The sequence below is a fragment of the Diabrotica virgifera genome, chromosome 4 (assembly GCF_917563875.1).
Source record: "Diabrotica virgifera virgifera chromosome 4, PGI_DIABVI_V3a".
NCBI lineage: Eukaryota > Metazoa > Arthropoda > Insecta > Coleoptera > Chrysomelidae > Diabrotica > Diabrotica virgifera.
Window position 1 is genome coordinate 264,764,015 of NC_065446.1, and position 26,489 is coordinate 264,790,503.

Consider the following 26,489-nt stretch of genomic DNA (forward strand, 5'->3'; position numbering starts at 1 on the left):
CTTTTTTCTCTGCCATCACAACAATAAAAACTAATATACACAAAATGTTTTTATCCGTAATCTCCATATTGAACAATTATTGACAGATGATTTTAACACCCAATCAGATCTCGTATAACGTTTGAGCGACTAATACCATACTGTCGGTGTGCGCATGCGCCAGGGAATGTAAAAATTCACCCTCGTGCCTAAAGAAGTATAACTTCAAAAAGACCAAATATATGATAATAACTAAGAAAACAAACATACATTTGGGAAACGTACCGATAGAAAGGGTTGATAAATACAAATAGCTAGGAACCTGGATTTCAGAGAAAAATGATCAAACAACAGAAATAAGGACCAGGATAGAAATAGCAAGAAATGCGTTTGTAAAAAGAAAACAATTCTCTGCAACAAAGACCTTAGATTAGAACTGAGAGTAAGAGCTTTGAGATGCTATGTGTTCTCGATACTGCAATATGGACTTGAAAGCTGGACACTGAAGCAAAAAAACATAAATAAGCTTCAGTCTACATTTGAAATATGGTGTTAAAGAAGGATGCTTAGAATAGCATGGACACAGAAGAAAATCAACACAGAAGTATTGCGAGAGATGGGCAAAGAATGCGAAATAATAAACACAATAAAAATAAGAAAGTTACAATATCTGGGGACATGTAATGAGGGGACAGCGATATGAAATGCTAAGACTGATAATACAGGGAAAGATAAGAGGCGGAAAGAGTATAGGAAGAAGGAAAGTGTCATGGTTAGAGAATTTAAGGGACTGGTTTAAATGCAGTTCTATAGAACTTTTCAGAGCAGCAGTAGATAGAGTAAATATAGTGATGATGATATCCAACCTCCGATTGAGAGACGGCTCTTCAAGAAGAAGATCAAAATTGTCTCTTGTCATTCTGTTTGATTATATGAGTAATGGCCGGTTTCACCAACGACAAATAAATAGTAGTTTATTCTATGAATAAAATTATTCGACCAATAAACTGACATTTCTCCATTTTACTAACGTCAAATAAGACTTATTTTCTATTCAGTCTAACATAAAGCATCGTCGGAAAAAAAACTTATTTTAAGACAACTGGTTCTTTAATATATTATTCCCTATGCTTCCTCGAACACCGTACCGGCCATCTGGCTGCTGATACAGGTTGCGTTCTTTACTGCGCAGCACATTTGTACAGGTAAACATAACGAATTTAAAATTATTGTAAGACGAAAAGTTATTTTGTCATTACTTTTTAAACATTATTAGAAATATGAACTATAATTGCCAGACATTTTTGTGGTTTAAAAAGTAATGACAAAAGAATGTTTTGTCCTAAAATAATTTAAATTCAATATACAGGGTGATTGATGAGTGTGATAAAGCTCAGTAGATCCGCTATAGTAATAGATAGCAATAAAAGTTGATAACAAAAATTGTAGTCAACTTTCAGCATTACGTTACGAAATTAGTTAGAATGTTACAGGGTGTTCGATAACACAGTGGCAGACCAAACGTATGTTTTTTTTAAATGGAATACCCTATATTTTATTTTATATTCGAAATTCTCTTAACTTTCCTGTCACAAAAATATAAAGGTCTGTTATGTTATATAGGGCTTTTACAAAGTTATAACCAATTCTATATGAAAATCGTAACAAGTTCAGCTCCCAGTATAAATAAAAATAATCACAACAGCAATGGTTTATTGGTGCTATATTTTTTGGTTGATTGTCAAAATTTATAAAAATGGTTGATATTGCTAATTTTCCTTATATCGAATACAGGGTGAGTCAAAACGCAAGTACATTCTTTTCTCAGAAATTTTAAGTGAAAGACCCTGTATTTTATATCACCACCGAAAATTATCATTGCCGTACTTTAATTTTTGTATAATATTCCCTATGCCTAAATTTGTTAGTTTTCGTGATATTTTCATTTTTCTATTAATTAAGGTGTTCTATTTAAAATTACTGAGAAAATAATGTACTTGCGTTTTGACCCATCCTGTATTCGATATAAAGAAAATTAGCAATATCAACCATTTTTATAAATTTTGACAATCAACAAAAAATATGGCACCAATAAACCATTGCTGTTGTGCTTATTTTTATTTATACAGGGAGCTGAACTTATTACGATTTTCGTAAAACATTGGTCATAACTTTGTAAATACCCTGTATAACATAACAAACCTTTATATTTTTGTGATATAGAAGTTAACAGGATTTCGAATATAAAATAAAATATAGGGTGTTCCATTGAAAAAAACATAAGTTTGGTCACTATGATATCGAACACCCTGTAACATTCTAACTAATTTTGTAATGTGAAGCTCAAAGTTGGCTACAAGTTTTGTTATTAACTTTTATTGCTATCTATTACTATAGCGGATCTACTAAGCTTTATCACATTAGTCAATCACCCTGATTTTGTATTTACCTGTTACAGGTGTGCTGCGCACTAATGAACGCAACCTGTATCAGCAGCCAGATGGCCGGTACCGTGTTCGAGGAAGCATAGGGAACAATATATGAAAGAATCAGCTGCCTTAAAATAGTTTCTCGAAAACGTTGATAGCTCTTAGACCATTTATTCTATGAATAAAATTATTCGACCAATAAACTGACATTTCTCCATTTTACTAACGTCAAATAAGACTTATTTTCTATTCAGTCTAACATAAAGCATCGTCGGAAAAAAAACTTATTTTAAGACAACTGGTTCTTTAATATATTATTCCCTATGCTTCCTCGAACACCGTACCGGCCATCTGGCTGCTGATACAGGTTGCGTTCTTTACTGCGCAGCACATTTGTACAGGTAAACATAACGAATTTAAAATTATTGTAAGACGAAAAGTTATTTTGTCATTACTTTTTAAACATTATTAGAAATATGAACTATAATTGCCAGACATTTTTGTGGTTTAAAAAGTAATGACAAAAGAATGTTTTGTCCTAAAATAATTTAAATTCAATATACAGGGTGATTGATGAGTGTGATAAAGCTCAGTAGATCCGCTATAGTAATAGATAGCAATAAAAGTTGATAACAAAAATTGTAGTCAACTTTCAGCATTACGTTACGAAATTAGTTAGAATGTTACAGGGTGTTCGATAACACAGTGGCAGACCAAACGTATGTTTTTTTTAAATGGAATACCCTATATTTTATTTTATATTCGAAATTCTCTTAACTTTCCTGTCACAAAAATATAAAGGTCTGTTATGTTATATAGGGCTTTTACAAAGTTATAACCAATTCTATATGAAAATCGTAACAAGTTCAGCTCCCAGTATAAATAAAAATAATCACAACAGCAATGGTTTATTGGTGCTATATTTTTTGGTTGATTGTCAAAATTTATAAAAATGGTTGATATTGCTAATTTTCCTTATATCGAATACAGGGTGAGTCAAAACGCAAGTACATTCTTTTCTCAGAAATTTTAAGTGAAAGACCCTGTATTTTATATCACCACCGAAAATTATCATTGCCGTACTTTAATTTTTGTATAATATTCCCTATGCCTAAATTTGTTAGTTTTCGTGATATTTTCATTTTTCTATTAATTAAGGTGTTCTATTTAAAATTACTGAGAAAATAATGTACTTGCGTTTTGACCCATCCTGTATTCGATATAAAGAAAATTAGCAATATCAACCATTTTTATAAATTTTGACAATCAACAAAAAATATGGCACCAATAAACCATTGCTGTTGTGCTTATTTTTATTTATACAGGGAGCTGAACTTATTACGATTTTCGTAAAACATTGGTCATAACTTTGTAAATACCCTGTATAACATAACAAACCTTTATATTTTTGTGATATAGAAGTTAACAGGATTTCGAATATAAAATAAAATATAGGGTGTTCCATTGAAAAAAACATAAGTTTGGTCACTATGATATCGAACACCCTGTAACATTCTAACTAATTTTGTAATGTGAAGCTCAAAGTTGGCTACAAGTTTTGTTATTAACTTTTATTGCTATCTATTACTATAGCGGATCTACTAAGCTTTATCACATTAGTCAATCACCCTGATTTTGTATTTACCTGTTACAGGTGTGCTGCGCACTAATGAACGCAACCTGTATCAGCAGCCAGATGGCCGGTACCGTGTTCGAGGAAGCATAGGGAACAATATATGAAAGAATCAGCTGCCTTAAAATAGTTTCTCGAAAACGTTGATAGCTCTTAGACCATTTATTCTATGAATAAAATTATTCGACCAATAAACTGACATTTCTCCATTTTACTAACGTCAAATAAGACTTATTTTCTATTCAGTCTAACCATACTCTGGTGTAAATATTTTAATATTTGCACCATCTTCTCGTCTCGTTTTGATTCAAATCAATCTTCTTGCGAAGCCTCTTTGAAAAGGAATAGATTCCGACACATAAGGTGTCAGAGGATGGCAAGATACTCGAATTGAATCAAAATGAAACGATTATTTTCATTTTTTTTACTTATTTTATTTATTTATTAAATAGATATTTACTTTTCGAATATGTAAATTGGCAAGTTAAACTCGCTGTAAATATTTATAAGAAAGTAAATTTGCCGCCAGTTTAACTTTAAATTATCAAAATTTTATTGAAACAAAATATAAATATAAACGTCTAATAAATTTTATTCGACGAATAACTATTCATTGTCAAGTAGTATAATATATTTATATTTATTAACATAGTATGTACATTAGCTGTAATGAGTAGGTAAATAAGAAGTAAAAAAATTGTAATAATATTATAATAACCAAGTTTCACTAATTGGCAATATCTTTAATACATTTACTTTTAATTGAGACTGGCTGAATGACCATAGTCCAAGCCAAAAAAGAAAAAAAAACTATTCATTGACTTATTTGTTGTTGGTGAAACTGGACCTTTTAGTTAAAAAAAAATAAACAAGTAATAAATCAATAAATAACTTTTTTTAATTATGTTTTTAGGATGTTAGATTAATTAAACTGAAATGTCCAAACCAGAAGTACAATCCTGGAGATGTAGTTTCCTTAAGGCCTAGAAATCTAGACTGGAAAATAGAAGAGTTCAGGCAAGTACTATCGTCCAATGGAGTGGATATACCTCCTGAAACAATAATAAATATAAGAGAGAAGGATCCTGAGATATCTCTGCCTGACGTTCTAAACTATGAATTGACTTTCCAGCAGTTGTGTACCGAGTATTTTGATTTGATGGCCATACCACGGAGACACACTTTCCAGCTGTTAGCCCAATTAACAGACAGTGAACTGGAAAAGGAAAAATGCCTCGAATTCACATCAGCCGAAGGTCAACAAGACTTTTACACCTACACGTGTAGACCAAGAAGGAATATCGTAGAAGTACTTCAGGACTTTCCTCACGCTACTAAAAATCTGACGTTGGAAGTTTTATTGGACATTATGTCACCTATAAAGCCTAGGGATTTTTCTATAGCTAGCAGCTATAAAGCCCACCCGGACGAAATACACATTCTTCTTGCTGTAGTAAAATATAAGACTAAATTGACCAAAGAGAGGTTTGGTCTAGGCTCGAATTTTTTAGCCGGATTAAAGAAAGGTGACGAAATTACGGCATGGATTAAAAAAGGAAGCTTTAAGTTTCCACAAGAATCGGTAAGTTCAATATATGTAATCCATATCTCATACGTTGTATTATGTGGGCTTTGAAGGCTTCTTTAAATATTTTTGTAGCACGTTTTATTAATTTATTATTTTCTTTTTAAAATAAAGAAACAATTTAAGTTTAAAATTAAATTTATTTGACGTTTCATTTCCACATCAGAAATCTTTATCAAAATATAAAACATTTAAATAAAATATCAAATAAAGTTAAACTTACATTGGGGTTTCATTCCCAAATAAAATAGTAAATTAGACAAGATGCCACAAGGAAATAGCTTCAGAACAATATTTTATTAAATAATAAAAGCGGATTATAATTCCCTTCACATTTATTATATTTTTATCACTTGTGTTTTTTTATTTGTCCGTTTCATGTCATTTGTTACATTCTATTATTTTCAACGAAAACTTTTAGTTTATAAATTTGCAAAAGTCTGTGTGTTATTGCGTTGCCGCTCCTGCAATACTTAGAGCAGATGTATCGATGGATTCTTATGTAGTTTTGTCTTCTGAATCCAAATCTGAAAACGGCATTTCGATATCTCTAACCGTCTTCGAGATAATCGACCTCAAAATCTAAAATGTGACGTCACAATCCGATTATTTCCTACCACGCACTAAACGTCAGCTGAAATCTTTGATTAGGAAGTAGGCTACTTTTTTAATCTGAATTTGTTAAGCAAAGCAAATGTTATTATTTACATTTCAGTTTGACACTTCGTGAATGTCAAACTAAATTTTAAATTATTTAGCTATTAATAAAATATAAATGACATTTTATAGTGAATTTAATTATTATATAAAATAATATGTGTAATAAATGTATAAAAATACAATTTGAGTATATTTTGAAAGCATACATATTATACTATATTAATAATGAATCAGTAGAAACGATTATATTTAAATTTGGTAAATTATAGGTTTGTTCCAACTCGATACAAAACCGTTCTTGAACGGTTACGAGTATGCGCAGTAACGAAAAATGTGTTACTGCGCATAATTATTCGTTATTCCGCATGCGCGTAACGATTCACGAACGGTTTTGTATCGAGTTGGAACAAACCTTATAACTCCACTCGACCAGCGCACGACCACACAACTCGAAACACAAGTACGCAAATACGGTTGCGTGAAGCGTGGCGCAAAGCCGTGGAATTTACGAGACTCGCTCGGTCACGGTCTGTAGATCCAAGTAAAGTTCATCAGTAAAAAGTATCTTTATCATGTATGTATTATTTATTTTACAATATTGGAAAATTGTTATTTAAAATGTGGTTTGGAATAAAAGAGTATGTTCTGATATATGAAAATACATCCTTCTAATGGAAAAAATATTTGACGAATTTTCTCAAATTATGGATACCAACATCATTTTCATTTATAACTCTTGTATTTTTAATTTGACGAAGAAAAGTTATTCTTCATAAAAATCTCTTTTTGGTCTAAGATTTATGATGCGACCATCATGAATCAAATTTTATTAATTTTATACGAGGTATGAAAAAATATGAATTTCGAGTAAAGTATCTTTATAGTTCACAACATTTAAATTAGAATGATATACTTGCACATTAAAACATAATTTTTAATTCTAAACAGCTTTTCGTAATAGCAATTTTCTATATTATGAATTTAAATACGTATATAAACAAAGTTTTCGTTATGATAATGCTCGCATTTTCAGCTTGTTTTTTTTTTATAAAAATATGTTCTAATTGTTATTTGAATATTCAGATATTCTGTTTTCTTATTATGTTTAGTATTTTCTCTAAAGTTTTTCTGTCGTAAATATTACAACTACATACATTTTACTAGAGGCCATTCACATGCTAACGCGCGTTTTAAGTTATATAGCATGTGAACGGTCTCAAGTAAAATGTATGTACAGTCGGAAAAATGAAAGAATACTCATGAAAGATCACATCAATCAATTATTTTGTATTTGCTGTCTTTTTCTATAAATAACAAACGTTTGTTATAGAAAAAGATAGCAAATACAAAATAAGTGATTGATGTGATCGTTCATGGGTATTCTTTCATTTTTCCGACTGTAGTTGTAATCGCGCGTTATCAAAACGCGCGTTAAGCGCTTGTCATGAGAACAGTTCCTTAAGAGCAAGCTTAACCCCTTACATACGGTGATGCACACGGGTGCATCATGAGCTTGCGTTCGCCATATACGGCGGTGCAGCTGTGTGCATCATATTTAAGGAATTTTTGATCAATCCGAATGTTCTTATTAAAATCTAAAGGTGGGGAAACCCACCTTTAATTAGTTGTAGTGTGATACTGTATTTTAACAGATAACTGTCAGAGCCCGAAATGCGCGAATCCACTCGGTAAGCGCGCGAATCCGTATAATAGGTGCGACTTGCCGTATGCCGGTCCGGTGGGAAGGGGTTAAGGATACATTTTTGTACTTTTACAGTATCAGCTGTTGTCTTTCTGGTTTATTTTCTCTTTTATTTCATATATAATAATAGGATCCCTTTATGTAGTTGATGTTTTTGTCAAAACTCTGACTCTCTCTAATTATTCTTCTTATTTTTTAGGATGTACCTGTGATAATGGTAGGCCCAGGAACTGGGGTAGCACCTTTTAGAAATTATATATTCGATCGTTATGTAGAAAATAATAGCAATAAGAAAAATTTGTTCCTATTTTTCGGTTGTCGATACAAAGAGAAAGATTTTCTTTGTAAAAGTGACTTTAAACAAATTTATGATAGCCACAAACTCAATTTGATTACTGCTTTTTCCAGAGAAGAGGAACACAAAGTGTAAGTTTTAATGTTAATGTACAAAAGTTTAATAGATAAAATTCTAGTAAGGAAAGACAGCTTTAGATTTAATTCAATTCGTGGGCCACCACCAACAATTGACATCAGTGGCGGATCCAAGGGGGGGCGATCGGCCCCCCCTCTCAACCCAAGTGATTTATTTTTTTTTAATTATAATATAAAGATTACAAAAACATTCATTTATTTTTTCAAATGGATAATTATACAGTTTTAAAATTACAATATTATATGAATTATGAATTACATATAAATATATTTTATTAGTATGCGCTTGGCTAAAACGGGCCAGTGACGCTAGTGTTTTTGGAAATGAGTAATTTATAATCCTTATAAATTAAGAATTAAAAATGATCACAATAAGCATATTTAAAAAAATATGTAATCCTATATACTGTGAACGCATACTTAAGCATCTCCACGTATAATTATAAAATCGTTTGCAAAGAGATTCGCCGAAAATCCCTCGAAAATTGCGCGCCTATCAAAAACTATATTAATTCGCCGAAAATATAAATATGTTCAGACGCCGCGCCGATTTAGCTGACCACGAAAAAAGCACACCCTTATTAATTATTAGTAATTAGTGTATTTTGGCTTTGGGTATCGATGCAAGTAACATCTCTAATACTGATTCGTACAGATCTTAGTTTGTAAATTGTTAGCGTGATTAATAGTATTTTGAGTTTATTCTTCTTTTTTTTATATTAATATAGTTTGTGATTTACGAAGAGTTATAAGATGTCAAATAAACGAAAGGAATCAGAAGCTTTTACCGAGAACTTTAAAAGTAAAAAATTCAAATTTCGCAATATAACTGATAATTTTTTTTTAAATCAACGTAATTTGGGTGATAATAGTAATAGTAATTATGATAATAAATATGTACAAGGTACATCTTATCAGATAGATCATACTATGAGACCTACTGATCTTGGATTAAATTTTTAAGTTCTGCGAGCATTCAAAACAAGTCATGCGATTTTTCAATATGTCCAATAAAAATCAACGATGATGCAGTAAATATCAATTCTACTTTCGAGAGTTTTATGGAAAAAGGTATGTCTTATATGCATGAAATGTATGTCTTATATATTATATAAGTTTATTTTATATCACGTTTGACAGAACTAAGTATTTCTACACGAGTACGATAGATAGTCATAGTCCAGGAACCGAAGCTTTTCACCTCGCAATTTTTACAGAATGGATCGATTTGCTTGAAAATTTGAGAATAAGTAGTGGATAGTCCAAGGATCAAAATCTATATAATGCCGAAAGGTGCCTTTACCATGGGGGTGGCTGCCACCCCATCTCGGGGGTAAATTTTTTTTTATTATATTTTGACCGCAAAAGTTAATAAAAACATTCATTCTAAACAAAAAACGTTCCATACATTTTTTTGATAAAATTAATAGTTTTCGATTTATTCGCTATCGAAATTGTTAGTTTTATATCTAAAAAATTAATGTTTTTCGATGATATACTCATGTACGATTCACTCAATTTTTGCCGTACAAAAATGTTTTTCAAACCAATTTCTTGGAAATGAAATAACCTACAATTTCATATTTAAACATTTTTTCGTATCTCTGATGCTAATCTTTCTATTCTGAAGAAAATGGCATTTTTTACCAAACTACAAAAATTCGTAAATTCGCTTTTGACTCCAGTTTTTTAAAAACTAATCATTCTAAGCCAGTCAAACTTCTACAATCTATTAATAATACATAAATAAATAAGAATGAATAAGGTAAATCACTAAAAACACTGCTAGCTTACATTATTATGCTTACAATTGGATTTCTCCTTGTTTTTTTTTTCAAAAAAATATATTGATTTCTTAACCGTAACTTTTTAATTTTTTATCTTGGAAAGTTTAGTAAAAAAATAATGCTGTAGGTTTTTATAAGGTCTATGAGCCTATTTATATTAAATCTTTTAAAAATCCTCAGTCGCAAAAAGAGGAGACTTTGAAAGGGTTGGTTAAGGTGGTTTTGCATGTTATTACAAGTTTTAATTGTCAATAGCTTACTCAATTTTTGCTGTAGGAAAAATTTTTGCAAACCATATTGTTGGGAATTAAATAAGCTACAATATCACATTTAAACATTTTTTCGTATATCTGATGCCAATCGTTTCATTCCGAAGAAATGGCGATTTATTTCCAAACTACAAAAATTCGTTCTTCGCTTTTAACTCCATTTATTTAAAAACTAATCATTCTATGTCGGTCAAACTTTTAGTACCCATTAATAATACATAAATAAAGAAGACCAAATAAGGTCAATTACTAATTTTAATTAGGGTGGTAATTAGGGGGCTGCTTCCGATCACTGTTTCGCTGAAAAAATAGGAGCTGACATTCATTTCAGTATGTCATTTAATATTTGAGCTAGAGACTTTTTTTTTTATTTCTGGAGATAGATATTTTTAAATGTTTTAAATTAGTTTGCATAAGTAATCCTCGAAAAATATATAGTTTTCCCGTCTTTTGACTTTGAAACTACAATATTTAGCATTTGACGAAGAAGAACTAACATATTATAAAGTATAGCTCTGTTACTATTGGTCTTAAAGAAGATTTAAAAAAAAGAGCTTTGTTTATTTTTTCAAAATGTACATTTTTGTTAAGCAAAGTTGTTTTGATAAAACGAAAACTTTTGGAGTTATTAGCAGAAAACTTATTAAAAACATTGATTTTTTCGATATAAAACTAACACTTCCGATAGCGAATAAATCGAAAACTATTAATTTTATCAAAAAATGCATAGAAAGTTTTTTGTTTAGAATGAATGTTTTTATTATCTTTTGCGGTCAAAATATAATAAAAAATTTTCACCCCCGAGATGGAGTGGCAATCACCCCCATGGTAAAAGCGCCTTTCGGAATCATATAGATTTTAATCCTTGGACTATCCACTACTTATTCTTAAATTCTCAAGCAAATCGATCCATTCTGTAAAAATTGCGAGGTTTTGTACTATTTTAAGCTTCATTACTTGGACTATCATTTATGTCGCGGGATGCAATCATCCACATATATAAAATTATGGTAATAAATTAAATTTTAAACTTCGTGTGGGAAAGTACATCATATGACACCTCATTTAAAAGCTTTTGAGATACTGATTACAAAAATGTATAGGCAATACTTGTGCAAAATGTCGGTCCAATGCTTTTTAAATGCATTCATTTTTTTTATAATCCTGAGAAAACTAATAAGTATTTTTTAAAAATTTAAACGCAAAATGCAAGATTACATTATTACCGACGGTCGAAAGTCCCTGAAAACTTCTATAATGTTTATTTTAATAAGTTACAGGGGTGAAAAAAAGAGAAAATTGAGTGTGATTTTTAACACGTTGACGGACAGTGCGTCAAATGTATAAGCAAGAGTTGTGACACTATAATATGTATTTTGCAAAGTAGAATAGGGGAAAATGCAACGTCTATAGACGTTGTGTCACATTACATCAATGGAAATTAGACGTCTATAGACGATCTGTCCGTCAGCGTGTTAATTTAAATTATATCGTTCAAAAGAGATTTTTTGTTTATTCTAATGGACTTTTGGCCCTCGGTAATGATGTAATATTTTATTCTGCGTTTAAATTTTTCAAAGGTTCTCGTATTAGTTTTCTCAGGATTCGAAAAAAAATGCGTTTAAAAAGCATTTGACCAAAATTTTGCGCATGTACGTATTATACATTTTTGTAATCAGTATTTCAAACGATTTTAAATGAGGTGTCACATGATGTACTTTCCCATTACGAAATAAAATTAAAACTAATATTTCGACATGAATTTTTTTGCCTTGAAAAAAGTAAAGTATTTTGATTTTTTGAAACTTACATTCGGTTAATTCATTATTACATTTCCGAAACTACTGTACTGTACTGTTAACTTATAAAAGTCTCATTTTGTAGGATTTTTTTTTTAATTTTAATGATAATTCACTACATATATTTGTTTTTATTTCATCAACTTTATATATAGGGTGTCCCAACCCAAAAGTAGCGAAACCGTTGAATATTTCGCGAAATGAACATCGGATCGAAAAAATGAAAAATATATGTGTTCAATAATTTTTAAAAATCTATCAAATGATACCAAACACGACCCCCTACTCAACCCCCTGGAAGTGGGATGGGGGTAACTTTAAAATATTTAATGGAAACCCCCCAGTTTTAATTGTAGATTTATATTCCTAAGTAAGCAACTTTTATTTGGGACATTTTTTCGAATTCTGGATAGATGACGCTATAATCGAAAAAACGATTTATCGTGATACCATAGGTAATTTATAGAAATTGTTTAATATCTATAGAAACACACTCTCAAATGAAAAATCAAAAAACACAAGTTGACTATTTTTCAAAATCCTATCGAATAATCGAATGCCACCAAACACGACACAGTGTCATTCGATAGGTTTTTGAAAACTATTAAACATGTGTTTTTTAGCTTTTCATTTGGAAGTATATTTCTCGAGACAGACTATTTCTATATTATTCTATTTCTATGGAATAGAAAAAATGTCTCGAATAAAAGTTGCTTACTTTTACGTAAGGAATCCAAATCTGCAATAAAAACTGGGGGTTTCCATTACGATTTTAAATTGAGCCCCACCCCACATCCAGGGGTTGGAGTGGGGGGTCGTATTTGGTGTCCGATAGATTTTTAAAAATTACTGAACAGGTATTTTTCAGTTCTTCGATCCGATTTTCATTTTAGCCAATCGGCCCCCCCTCTTAACGATGCTGGATCCGCCGCTGCCCGGACAAGGCTTCCGGGCCATTCGATTTTTCAACGTTTTGGTAAAATTCTATTTTGAAATTTTGAATATGTTATTCTTCTATGAATTCACATCAAATTGAATTGGTGGGACGAAAAAAATTCGACAATTTCTAGTGTAATACTAATACCACATCAAAAATACATGCATTTTATATCGTTCGACGAGAACTAAAACGGTGGACTTTTTTTTGTTTCTGTATTTTAATTATCGTCTTCTGAAAAAAAAATGGCCCGATTTTCATTGAAAAGTCCCGGATTTCAGGTATTTTTTCAGCCTTGTCCCGGATTATATTGAAGTGGAGTTGGTCACACTATGTATGTCAAATTTTATGTCAATCCAAGCGGTTCTTTAAAATTTAGAGGTTTTGCAATATTTTACCGTTAAAGAACGTACTAGTGGTGTACCCTGAAACGAACTAAATCTGGCTGTCTGCTAAGCAAAATAATCAACAATTGTTTGCTGCTAGACGCATTAGCGAACGGCTATTTAAACAAATGAGAAAATTTTCTTTTGGGTCGGAATGCAGAATTCTTGGTAACAATTAATTGTCTGCATTTTTTTACAATTTACAAAGCAAACATACCGATAAATAGCGGACATAAGAGAATCTACAATTTGCATTCATCACCTGTCCGCTTTTCTAGATAAAAATCCAACAGAATTCTGTTTCTTTGGTACTCAAATATGAGATAAAATAAGGAAAGACAGTTTTATATTTAATTCGATTCTGTGGCCACCACCATCTTCACTCTAAAAAGAAGAAACATGTTAACTTATTGTCGTGGTCCCTGAATCGAATTAAATCTAAAGCTGTCTTTTCTTATTTCATTTTACTCATATTTGAGTATAAGGAAGCAGAATTCTGTTGGATTTTCATGTAGATAAGCAGACAGGTGATAAGGTGAGAATTAATTAAGGGAACTTAAACGCCTATAGTCTTTTTACTACAAAGGCAAGATTACGTAGGTCAAAATTTCTGACGTAAGAGCACACGTATTCTCACGTCAAAATATGAGAATGTTACTTTTCATCATGACCACGTTTATGTCATTCCTTGTAAGAGATATTTTTCTTTTTTTTTTTTTTTTTGTTTACTATAAAAATAATATCTATAATTATTTATTCTAATTAATTATGTCAATTGGTTTTCATTACTTTCCGAAATATATTAATTAACAACTATATTATCATAGTGTAGGTATAATCATTAAAATAGATTATTTAATATTTTTAAAACTAAGTAGGTACTGCAAACGCTAAAATTCATAAGAAAACTTTCTGATCTTTAAATATAATAATAATTTTATTTCTAATAAACCTAATCCAAGAAATCAAAATTCTTTAACTTACTTCTCTGCAGTTAATGGTAAATGGGAATCCCATTATTTCGTTCTTGTTCAACATAATCTATTAAAGAAGCATTTTGATTTGACATATGTTTCTCAATACAAACACAATAGTATAGGTACACATAGTCCTGTCGCCAGGGGGGGTACAACGGCCTCCTTTATTCAGATGGACTTACCCAAGTTTTTTTCATGTATTTTGACCCGTAGAATACGAATTTTTTGGGTAACAGTTGATCCGGATGTCGATAAGATTGTTATTGACCAAGAACTTGAGGAATTACATAACCGCGATCTCTCGCAAAACAAAACATTTTTTGGTATTTTTTGGGTCATTCTAAGCAAAACATGTTTCTACAATTTTTTTCGTAGGATGGCTAGTTTTCGAGATAACCGCGGTTAAACTTTCAAAAAATCGAAAAATTGCAATTTTTGAACCCGAATAACTTTTGATTAAAAAATAAAATAGCCAGTCTGCTTACCGCATTTGAAAGTTTAAGTCAAATTATATCGGTTTTAATTATTTGCATTGCTAAAAATTTATTTTTTTATTGTTTAACAAAGCTATAAACACATAGTGTTTCCCCTTTACATGCATAGTGTGCCTTTACATGCATTTTAACGCATGCTACGTAGAAATAGCCTCGATTGCACTAGTACCTATTCTACCTACTCGTTAGATTTTAAATGAGAAATCATAGAAAACATCACTCACGCACTAGGTGTTTGTAGCTTTGTTTAACAATAACACAATAAATTTTTAGCAATGCAAATAATCAAAACCGATATAATTTGACTTAAACTTTCAAAGGCACTAAGCAGAATTGCTATTTTATTTTTTAATCAAAAGTTATTCGGGTTTAAAAATAGCAGTTTTTCGATTTTTTGAAAGTTCAACCGCGTTTATCTCGAAAACTGAGCATCCTACGGGAAAACTTGTTAGAACATTTTTTACTTAGAATGACCCAAAAAATACAAAAAAATGTTTTGTTTTGTGAGAAACCTCTGTTATGTAATTCCTCAAGTTCTTGGTCAATAACAATCTTATCGACATCCTGATCAACTGTTACCCAAAAAATTCGTATTCTACGGGTCAAAATACATGAAAAAAACTTGGGTAAGTCCATCTGAATAAAGGAGGCCGTTGTACCCCCCCTGGCGACAGGACTAACAACAATAATTACAATAGTTTTTAAATTAAGCTATATTTATTTAGTGTTGTAAAACTATATTTTGAAACAAATTGTGTACGAAATGAAGGAAAAATGTAGTAACACAGAACTGTCACATCAGTAGCGTACGATTGTCTAATATATTTAAATAAAAATTATTATTTTCTGGAGTATTTAACTTAAAAGACTGTTTCACAAAATTTATATTATTAATAAAAAAATGTGTTTGGGTATTAAATTAATATAATTTTCAATGTAATCGCGATTACGTTTTTCTTATTATAATACCATGTTGACATTTTTGCAAGATCGGTCAGTTCCGTGTGGGTGTCGTACAGCTGTGCTAGAGAAATGTCAATTTTAAAGTTGATGTTTATTTACGTTAATTAACATTACAAATATTTCGGTGTATTAATAATATATTTCGGCAAGAAAGGAAAACCGATTGACATCATTAATTAGAATAAAGAATTAGATGTATTATTTGTACAGCAAACAAAAACAAAGAAAATATCTGACAAGTAATGACATTAACGTGGACACAATGAAAAGTCACATTTTAATGATTTGGCAGTGGTCTGACGTCAGAAATTTTGACCTACGTAATCTTGATTTTGTAGTAACTATAAGTTATTATTTATGCCTTTTATGTAATCATCAGTTTATCTTTTTTACGTCTTTTGGTTGGTTTTTCATTGGAAGTTCTCCATAAGGCAAATTTCCCCTCCCAAGACAAATTTCTAAATCCGCCACTGCCCCTGGCACGAAAAAATCTTTAATTCTAGTCCGCAATTCCGAAATGGCAGACGGTGGATCTGTCTGACTCCTTCAGCATTCCCCATATGTACGCATCTGGTGGCGTTAGTTCTAGTGAGTGGCAACTACCAAAATGATCGCGCAGTATTCGAAGAGATTCCCTGGCAGTGTGACACCTGCTGGAACCATTGTTGATTTAAAGCTTGGACCGTTTTCGTGACCTTTTCTTTATGACCGAAAATAGTACACCACCATAAAATTTTTTTCTGCAAAACTGAGAACCATTCTGAAGCACCTAATATTATCACAACATTCACATATATGTTATAACAACATTTGAAAACCACTCGGTACGTTTCGGCGCCTGACACATACAAATTTGAGGCATACGAATTTCAGTACCTACTGTTTATTTTGCCGCATACCGTATTATGCCATTAAACATGTTGTGATAATATTTTTTATCGCCAACCGTCACTAAAGTCATTAATTATTGTACTCATTTGCGGCAGTAAAGTAACACTTTATTGTACTGAAAGAAGAATTTTACTTTACCTGCCGCGATTAATCAAATTAACCCAGATTGAATGTAAGCGGTCGATGATAGTACTCGAATGGCGTGTATTTGAGTGGACTTACAATGTATTTACTTTAATTATTAAAAATATTGTACGCAATTTGCGATATTATCAATTAAATTTATGTTAAAAAGTGAAATTCTGTAGTATTTTGTATATTGTCATATAAAATAAATTAAAACTTTACCGATTTAGTAATTATTCAATATTGATAACTATCGATTAAAAATCGAAAGCGGCCATCTTGCAATTTATTTGTCATCACTGTCATGAAATTATTATGACGTCTAAAATTTAAAAAGTTCTTAAATTGTAAATTGCAAGTAAGTGTTAAAACCAATATCAAATTATGTTGGATGTAGATTTTTTTTACCATACTGATATTGTTTAAAAACATTAATAATATTGATATAAAATGTTAATAAATTGTATTTATTTTTATAAGAATCAAAGGTAAATATGATTAGGCGATTCGCAGTCAATATCCCAACCACACACAATTATGTTGGCAAATATTATTTTATATCAATAAAACATATCTTAACCGATTGTCAAATATACCAGCAAACTAGAAGTAAACTCAACCTTCCCAGCGACATATCTGAGCTTCTTAGAGACAATACAAATAACAACAATATCATACAGTTTTTAACGGAAATAGGAATAAAAGATATTTAATTGTATCACAAATTTTTCAGATATACTTTTAGTTAGTACATATGTATTTACTTAATAGTACAATCTCTTTTTATTTTTAATATGTATTTTCCATTGTTGTCGTGTATAACCACAGTGGTTCGGACGACATTAAATTTAAAAAATATATGTTGGCGATAAAATTTTGTATGCACCACATCAGTAAAGACTCCTTCTCGAACTCGTCTGTTACTCGCCTCGCTCGCTACGCTCGCTCTTCTCGTAATATCAGACTCGTTCGATAAAGAGTCACTTTACTGACTTGGTACATAAATAACTATTTATTAGATTCATTGTTTATTTAAATAATTATTGTGTAATTGTATATTTTACTAATTGTTTTGTTTTTTAATTTCAAGGTATGTTCAAGACAAAATAAGAGACAACAAGCAACTGGTTTGGGAGGCTCTAGAGAACAATGCGTATGTGTTTGTGGCTGGCAGCGCAAAGAACATGCCACAAGAAGTGAGGAAAACGTTTATTGAAGTATGTCAAGAATGTGGTCATTTAAGTTTAGAAGAAGCTACAAAATATATAGAAATATTAGAAAAGACGGGTAGATACCAAACAGAGTGTTGGTCATAGTATTCTTTTATTATCTGTTAAATTAAATATTAAATTGTTTTTATAACTATTTGTTTTATTTCTTTATCCCTTGTAATTTTCAGAGTACTTATTTCTATTTCTTCATTAATAGATTAAGCATATTTCGTGGCTAGTTGTAAAAAATATTAATAAAACACTGGAATACGTACTAATATAAAGATGCGGAGTTGTAAAAACCATTTTTAAACTTTTTCTGCATATACGGTTGCCTAACTAGTAGAACTAGTTATAATTCAAAAATTGTATTTTGAATTCATATCTTACAAATGTTTAATAACAATAAGTGAAGTTCTGTTTATTAAAAGCCAAATTAAATTACATTACATATATAACTGAATGTTTTTAATTTTCTACTTTTATACAAATAATGTAATATTATTATAGTAGGAAATCTTCAGAAACTTAGAGAACTTGTGTATAGATGTCAGCAGCGGTAATATTAGATAATAGTCAGAGTGCGTCCAAGACCACAAACCATACATACTCATAGACGTTTCACGACCATGTTAATCTTTCGGATCGAATTAACGCCATCTCTTGATTGGAATGGGAACTAAATTGACAAATTTTAATTACGTGAGAATTTCAAATTATAAATTTTGCGGGACTTTTGATGAAATTTCGCAGGAAATTAAAACAACAGAAAGACAATTCAATGTTTTATTCCATATTTTACTGAAAACTTCAAATATTCCAATTTGTTTTCAAAATGCTAACACTACTGCTATGTGTCACGTGAAAGCACTGATGTGTATCGAGTTGAATGAGAATTTTTGAAAGAATCTTGTAGGATGATTGTTTAGATAAATATTACCTTATAATCTTTTACAAACTTCCAAAAATATATAGGTCCGAAATGTTGATGACACTTGTCTATTGGAATAAACTGTTTCAGGATCTATTATATTGGTTTTTTTTTAATGTGGAGAAACACAACACGGGATGATCAATGTAAACTAAAAATTCTACTCATAAAAACGGAGAGGAGGTTAATACACTTGATTAAAATTGTGATTAAATCTAATTAAAAACGTAACACCTTTATAATAAAATAATTAAGCCACAAACTGTAAAATAAAAAGTAAATAACAAATTAATTTAATTGTCAACTGTCAGTTGTTAAATATGACAAGAGAATTGACTGACAGCGACATCTCTGGATTGGAATGGTAACTAACTTGCTGTCTTGACCTTGACAATTTACGTGAAACGTCTACCAAGACGCACACTGATAATAGTATTTGGACCACAATGTGGTCCTTGTTCTCTGGTATTACAGTAGAGCGTCGATAGTCCGGACGTCAAAAATCCGGACCGTCAATAATCCGGATTTGTATCCAGCAAAAATATCTGATTCTTTTAAAATAAATTAAGAACTTCGCTGCGAAAAACGAACCTCTACCGCAGCTCAAAAATATTTTACACATTTTTTTAAAAGCCCCAAATAGTGTCTGATGTTTTTACTGTACACATGGTGCTATTATAAATTAATTACAATACAGTGTTTAAACATAAAAAAATGTTTTGATTAATTTCACCTGTAGACACTTTACTGTACAAGAGAAAACATAAAATTTTAAAACGTTTGTTGTACTTTAATGTGTATACTGGCCTTTTTTTAGGTAATTTCGATAATCCGGATAATTTGATAATCCGGATGGGGTCCGGTCCCAATTAATCCGGATTATTGACGTTTTACTGTATTAACTTATTATTGATATTTTTGTCCTACCATTTCAAAGCATTTGAAATAATTTTTAAAATATATTTACTTTATCTTAGTTGTAAAGAAATAATAAAACAAGTAATTGGACTTCGTAAGTCCTAGGTTTTCACCCAAAGTAATCGAAAGTAAAACTGGAAGTCGATATTTGAACGGTTTGTGTAACTTTGCTTCGATCGATATACGATTTTACTAATTTTGAGTCATTTTGACTAAACTTTGGGTCATCATTGTTTAAACAGAAATGACTTCAAAACAGGAACTAAAAATTAAATCTCAACTTTTCAATACTGATCGATTATTGATGTGTTACATGTACTATTTCTGCGACTAAGACGACACTTCTGGTTATAACTTTATAAGTGGAAATGATATAAAAACCAAAATTTTTTCTCATCTTGATGGAAAACAAGATGAGAACAGATGGAAACATTCCTTTGTGTGTCCTATTTTCAAGGCAGGAGATCATAGTGATATCAAAAATTATCGGCCAGTTTGTATTCAGTCAGCCTTATCTAAAGTATTTGAAAAAATGGTTCTGCCAAGTTTGGATAATTGTTTTAGGAACATTATTACGGACAACCAACATGGATTTGTAGGCGGACGTTCTACTCTCACTAACCTCTTTTTGTATTCAAGTAAGATCAGCAAGAACATTGCAAGTAAGATCAGCAGGATGTGTTTCTAATGGATTTGAAGCCGTGTCAGGGGTTCCGCAGGGTTCCCATTTGGGTCCTAAGCTTTTTCTGTTGTTGGTAAATGATATTGGTAGGAACTTTAAATTTGAATATCTGATATTTGCAGACGACTTAAAGATATTTAAATGCATTAGGTCAGAATCTGATTATGAGGGTTTGCAGAGAGACTTGGATTCTTTAGTACATTGGTGCCAGGAAAATAATCTTAGATTGAATGCTTCGAAATGCTCATATATTATTTTTTCACGTAATAAGACCACCAGTGATTTTAAATACAAGATAGGAGATGTGGATTTATCTAGGGTTCAGGTAATTAAGGATTTAGGTGTGTTACTGGATAGTAAGCTAAGTTTCGTGGACCATTATGATGCCATTATTGCGCGTGCTAATCGGACATTAGGGTTAGTCATCAGAATGTCATATGATTTTAATAATTTGTTTATACTTGTGAGATTGTTTTTGAGTTATGTTCGTTCATTACTAGAGTATTGTTCAGTGATTTTTAGTCCAAGTTATGAGAATCACAAATATCGAATTGAATCGATTCAAAACAAATTCGTTAGATATCTGCGGTATAGATTAGTTACTAGAGGAATGCAATTGAATTCCAGTCAGGTCATGCAGATGTTTCATTTGCACCGCCTAGAGGATCGCAGGCGATACTTTGACCTTAATTTCGTATTTAAGGTGTTAAATGGTATTATTGTTGCACCTAGCATTCTGGGTCGAATAGATTTTTATGTTCCAGCTAGGAATTTGAGAAGATGTCCCTTGCTATCCGCTAGATCGTGCAATACACGTCATGCAGAAAATATGCCTTTAAATAGAATTGTTTCTAGTGTAAATGAGTTTCCAAATATAGACATTATGGGAGTCACACTAAATGCTTTTAAAAGGACTATTTCACGTGAATTATTTTAATTTGATTTTAAAATTTTTTTTGATGTCGTTAGTTTAATTGTAAGTAATGTAAGTTAACTTGTGTTCAATGTTTAATTTTGACTTTTAATTTTAATTGTAAAATGGAGTTTTCCGTCAAATAAATATTAATTTAATAATATATCACGGTACTATTCCGGTGACTTTATAAAACAGTACTTCTGGTCGCATTTCTAAAACCGGAAGTCCTAGGTCAAATTTCGCACATTTAGTACCATCCTGCTTGGATTATAAGCTTTCATTTGACACCTCAATTGTTACCTGGTATAGTGACGGAGGAATTTTATATATTCGCAGTCGGACGAACACACAGCCTAGGTCAAATATCTCACCTTTAGTACTATCCTTGGATTATAAGCTTTTATTTGACACATCATTTGTCATTCTACCTGGTATAATGACGGAGGAGTTATATTCGCGGTCGGGCAGATCGATGGACGGACAGTCTAGATTAAATTTATCACCTTTAGTACCATACTTGGATTATACGCTTTCATTTGACACCTCGCATTTGCCATTCTACCTGGTATAGACGGAGGAGTTATATATCGCGGTCAGACGGACCGACGAACAGACAGACTAGGTCAAATATCTCACCTTAGTCCCTTCCTTGGATTATAAGCTTTCATTTGACACCTCATTTGTCATTCTAGTTTTTTTTTATTATTTTAGAAGTGCAATTTTGGTTGCCTAATTAGTAGAACTTTTGATAGAAAATACAGCTCCGAGAACGAACCATGGCCGATGACAAACGCTGTCGTCGGTCGTACACCCACCTAAAATTTACGCAGACAGGATTTCTCTACGCTGTGAGCTTCGCTGGTGTCGCTCCTGGCGGATTACTAATCAACTTTCACTGGTAATTTTTAAATTTATTATTTAATTATTATCGCTTAATATTTACAACGCAAAAAAGTAATTAAATTATAATCGATTTTTTTAAGATTTTGCTAATCATTTTGACGTTCTATTGATAAAATATGAATTTCGTACTTCGGATACTTTCACAATTATCGTGTAGATGGCGGTAAGATTAATATATTAATTTATAATTAGATATTACGGAACATTAAAAAAACTTAAATTCAGTATTTAAAACGTATTGTATTGGGATAAACCGTAATCGTACCCCCTCCTAACTGCCAAAGTGTCATGGCCGCCGTCGGGACCTATTGTGCTGACATTTACAATGTTTACATATAGAAAAGTTTGTTTTTTTCTGCTTATAATACCGTTTTCTAAAGATATTAGTGAACAAAATCGATTTGCTAACAATATTTAATATATTTTAAATGTGCTAAAATTGGATTCAACAGCAAAAGTCGCATAAATAACATATAAATAACGAATTTGTTCACCTATTACAAATGGGGTTATGTGGTTGTAACTGTTTATTTTGGGAATAAAATGAAAATGATCAATTAAACGACTGGAAAACTGTAAGTATTACAATTAAAACATGTTTATCCTATCAAAAGAGTTCACTTCATTTTAAGAAAGCTAATTATTATTATACAATAGACATTTATAAACTGCCATGTACTTTTAAGGTTACTTTTGATCTGTTTTCAAAGCTTATGATTAAATGTTACCTCTTTATTAATTAGATTTGCCAACAAAACATGCATGATTAAGGCCAAATGCAATTCCTTTGCTAAAGTCATAAAAAAAGTACCAATACAGTTAAAAAAATTATTTTAAAAAGGTCTCTCAAAAGACATGAAAATATACAACAACTCAAAAAACTAGAGAATGTAAAGAAAGCCAGGTTATTGGAAATGGAATTCCTGTTTAATTGGAAGCCAGTAAACTATCCAAGACTTTTCAGAATCAAATGTGTCAACTTGTAAAAACGATTCTTCTGACATTTTTAGTAAAAACCAGATTATCCTCAAGAAAAATTCTGTTTAAGTGAGACTCAAAGTCATATTTGTGGATGTGTCATCTTTGAATGAAACAATTTTTTTACCTAAACAATTAAATGTATGGATCTAATTAAAAACAATGCTGAATCAAGTACAGTTACAGAAATACAATCCTTTGAACTTCTAAATGTGATTGTTGAAAGTGTCGAAATAGCTACTGCATAGGGATTCGAAAGGGATAGACTTGTTATGAACGCACTTGATCATGTACTTCTTACTGTTATAAAGTTGAAACAAAACTTATTTTATGCTTTTTTATCAGTCACTTTTAATTGTGTATCAACTTTACGTGGTACATCCTGCAAAAATTGCTAAAAATGCAAACATTATATTTATTTTCTGTGTTACATTGGATAGTATGATTGAATGTCTTCCTCTTTTAGATAGTGAAGTGAAGAACATCTTGAAGTTCCAATGATGTTTCAAGATGAGATAAATCGAAATAATGGTTGTATGTTAGAAGGACAGAGAATACGAAGAAATGTTATTGCTGCATACTTAGTGTAGTGAAATACAAACTTCAAACATTATAATATATTTTTTGATTTCAAACATTTCATATGATTATGAAAGAACATCTTTCTTTTTAAAACAATGAAGAAGTGAAGAACATAATAAAGTTCCAACGAAAATGATTCCAGATGAGGAAAATCGAAATAATGGTTGTATGTTACGTGTATAGAGAATACGAAGAAATGTTATTGCTGCAAACTTAGTGTAGTGAATTAAAAACTTATTGTCAAATACAAATCAATGTATTTCATACTTTTATAATATATAGTGATATAATTTTATATGTGTTCAAATAAAAATATTAATAAATAAAATACAATAAACACAAATCATGTATATCTTACAATGAATTACAAAATCAAAAATTAATTACAAAAATATCAAAATAAATCTAAAATATTAAAAAGTTACATATAATTTTTATAGTACCTACATACTTTGGTTGGTACTCTAATAATTTGGAGATCCATTAAAGTCTGTAGATGGAAATTGCAGGTATCTAAAAAATATAATAATATAAAGTAACTCAACAATCTCTTTTTAATTAGGGTAGCAGTTGATAAAGATGACCCTTGCTCGGGAAATCAAATGTATCTAAAAAAAAATTAAGTAACAGCTTTCTAACAAAACAATCTTAGCACTAAACGGAAACAAAGATACTGGTAAGTATTAAAACATTTTTTGAAAAATCTTTCTGAAAGTGAAAATAAAGACTACTCTCTATGGGAACAACTAAAACTGGGCATGCTTTACAAAAAAATGTATCCAGAACAAACTTCTTCTCTATAAGGCAATACTACGACAAGTCTGGATGTACAGGATTTAAATCTGGGGAACTGCCAGTAATACAAATATGCAAAAACTATTAAGATTCTAATCCGAAGTCGTTTATGATGTCCGATGTTTTTAGTACCACTACCAAATATCATGCTAAACTGAAAATTATAGGGTAAAAATCTGTCTGATCACCCAAACTTTTAAAAGCTGGATGCTTATCTGATCTAGTCCAGAGGCTGGTTTCAGTATTGCAGCTATAAAATACTTAAATAGTAAGCATGGAAATTTTTATTATGGTCCACCTTGAGGCAAACTAGGGCACTAGAGGGTTAAGAAAAGTTACAGATCTCTACACCACTGGGAAGTAGATAGTAGTTACTAATTTGTAAAAAAGTCAGAAATATGGTAATGTAGACTAAATTAATATAAATATGTAAAGAATTCTCACCCCTGAGTGTAGTTCCCACTGTGTCATTTTTTATATCTGTCATATTGTTATAATGATAACAGATTGCATTAAAGTTAAAATAAAAAAGAATTAAAGAAGTTCATAAAAATATTCTATTTTTGAAAAAATATTTAAGTGCTTAAATACTTTTTTAGATAAAATATACATCAAATTTATTTTTTCTACAACCGTGTTAAAAATGCAACTTTCAGCACTCTATACAAGCGTTAAAAACGCTACCTTAAGGCACTAGTGCTATAAAATTTTTATGGCACTGCAGTTCGTATTGACTGTATAGGCAATTTTGATGTAATGTCAAAAAAATATAAAAATGGAATGTCAGTTCAAGTAATAGTTATTTATGATATAAGTGTTAAAAGTACACGTTTAAGGCACTCATGTGAAAGTTTGCAGAATGAGCGATAGCGAGTTCTGCAATTCACATGAGTGCCTTAAAAATGTACTTTTTAACATGCATATCATACAATATTTTTTCTACAAACGTAATTACAGGTACCGTAATTTTGTACAGTAATCTACAAAAACTTTTACTTGAACTTGACCGACATTCCATTTTTATATTTTTGTGACATTACATCAAAATTGTCTATACTGTCAATACGAATTGCAGTGCCATAAAAATTTTAAAGCACTTGTGCCTTAAAGTAGCATTTTTAATGCTCTTATGGAGTGCTAAAAATTGAATTTTTAACACGGTTGTAGAAAAAAGTTTTTGTAGATATTATTCTGTAATTACGTTTGCAGAAAAAATATTGTATGATATGTGTGTTAAAAAGTACATTTTTAAGGCACTCATGTGAATTGCAGACTTTCACATGCGTGCCTTAAATGTGTACTTTTAACACTTATATCATAAATAACTATTAAAAAACTAACAGAAAATAGTAAAAATATTTGATTGAGCATAAGTAAAAAAGTCACTCTCTCAACCAATAAACATTTGTGATTAAAATTAATATACTTAATTGATTATAATATGAATGTGTTCTTGTAGAGTTTCATATAATAATTTCCATTTGACTAAAGAGACACAAGCTGGAATACTTAGGTCAATAATAC

General features: G+C 30.7%; 1 protein-coding gene and 1 long non-coding RNA gene across 4 annotated transcripts in view; both read left to right on the top strand.

Moving 5' to 3' along the window:
• The window catches only part of LOC114325191 (NADPH-dependent diflavin oxidoreductase 1), a 30,350-nt gene extending 11,939 nt beyond the window's left edge, over positions 1–18,411 (top strand). For all 3 annotated transcript variants that reach the window (XM_028273199.2, XM_028273192.1, XM_028273187.2), the window contains 3 exons: positions 4,955–5,623; positions 8,188–8,414; positions 18,140–18,411. In XM_028273199.2, coding sequence (XP_028129000.1) covers positions 4,955–5,623; positions 8,188–8,414; positions 18,140–18,365 — 1,122 coding nt within the window. In that variant the 3' untranslated portion in view covers positions 18,366–18,411. The remainder of the gene's footprint in view (positions 1–4,954; positions 5,624–8,187; positions 8,415–18,139) is intronic.
• Positions 18,412–22,854: 4,443 nt separating this feature from the next.
• LOC126883401 (uncharacterized) lies at positions 22,855–24,204 on the top strand. The gene is made up of 2 exons (XR_007697638.1): positions 22,855–23,185; positions 24,055–24,204. It is a non-coding gene; the product is annotated as an uncharacterized LOC126883401 (long non-coding RNA).
• The last annotated feature ends 2,285 nt before the right edge of the window (positions 24,205–26,489 follow it).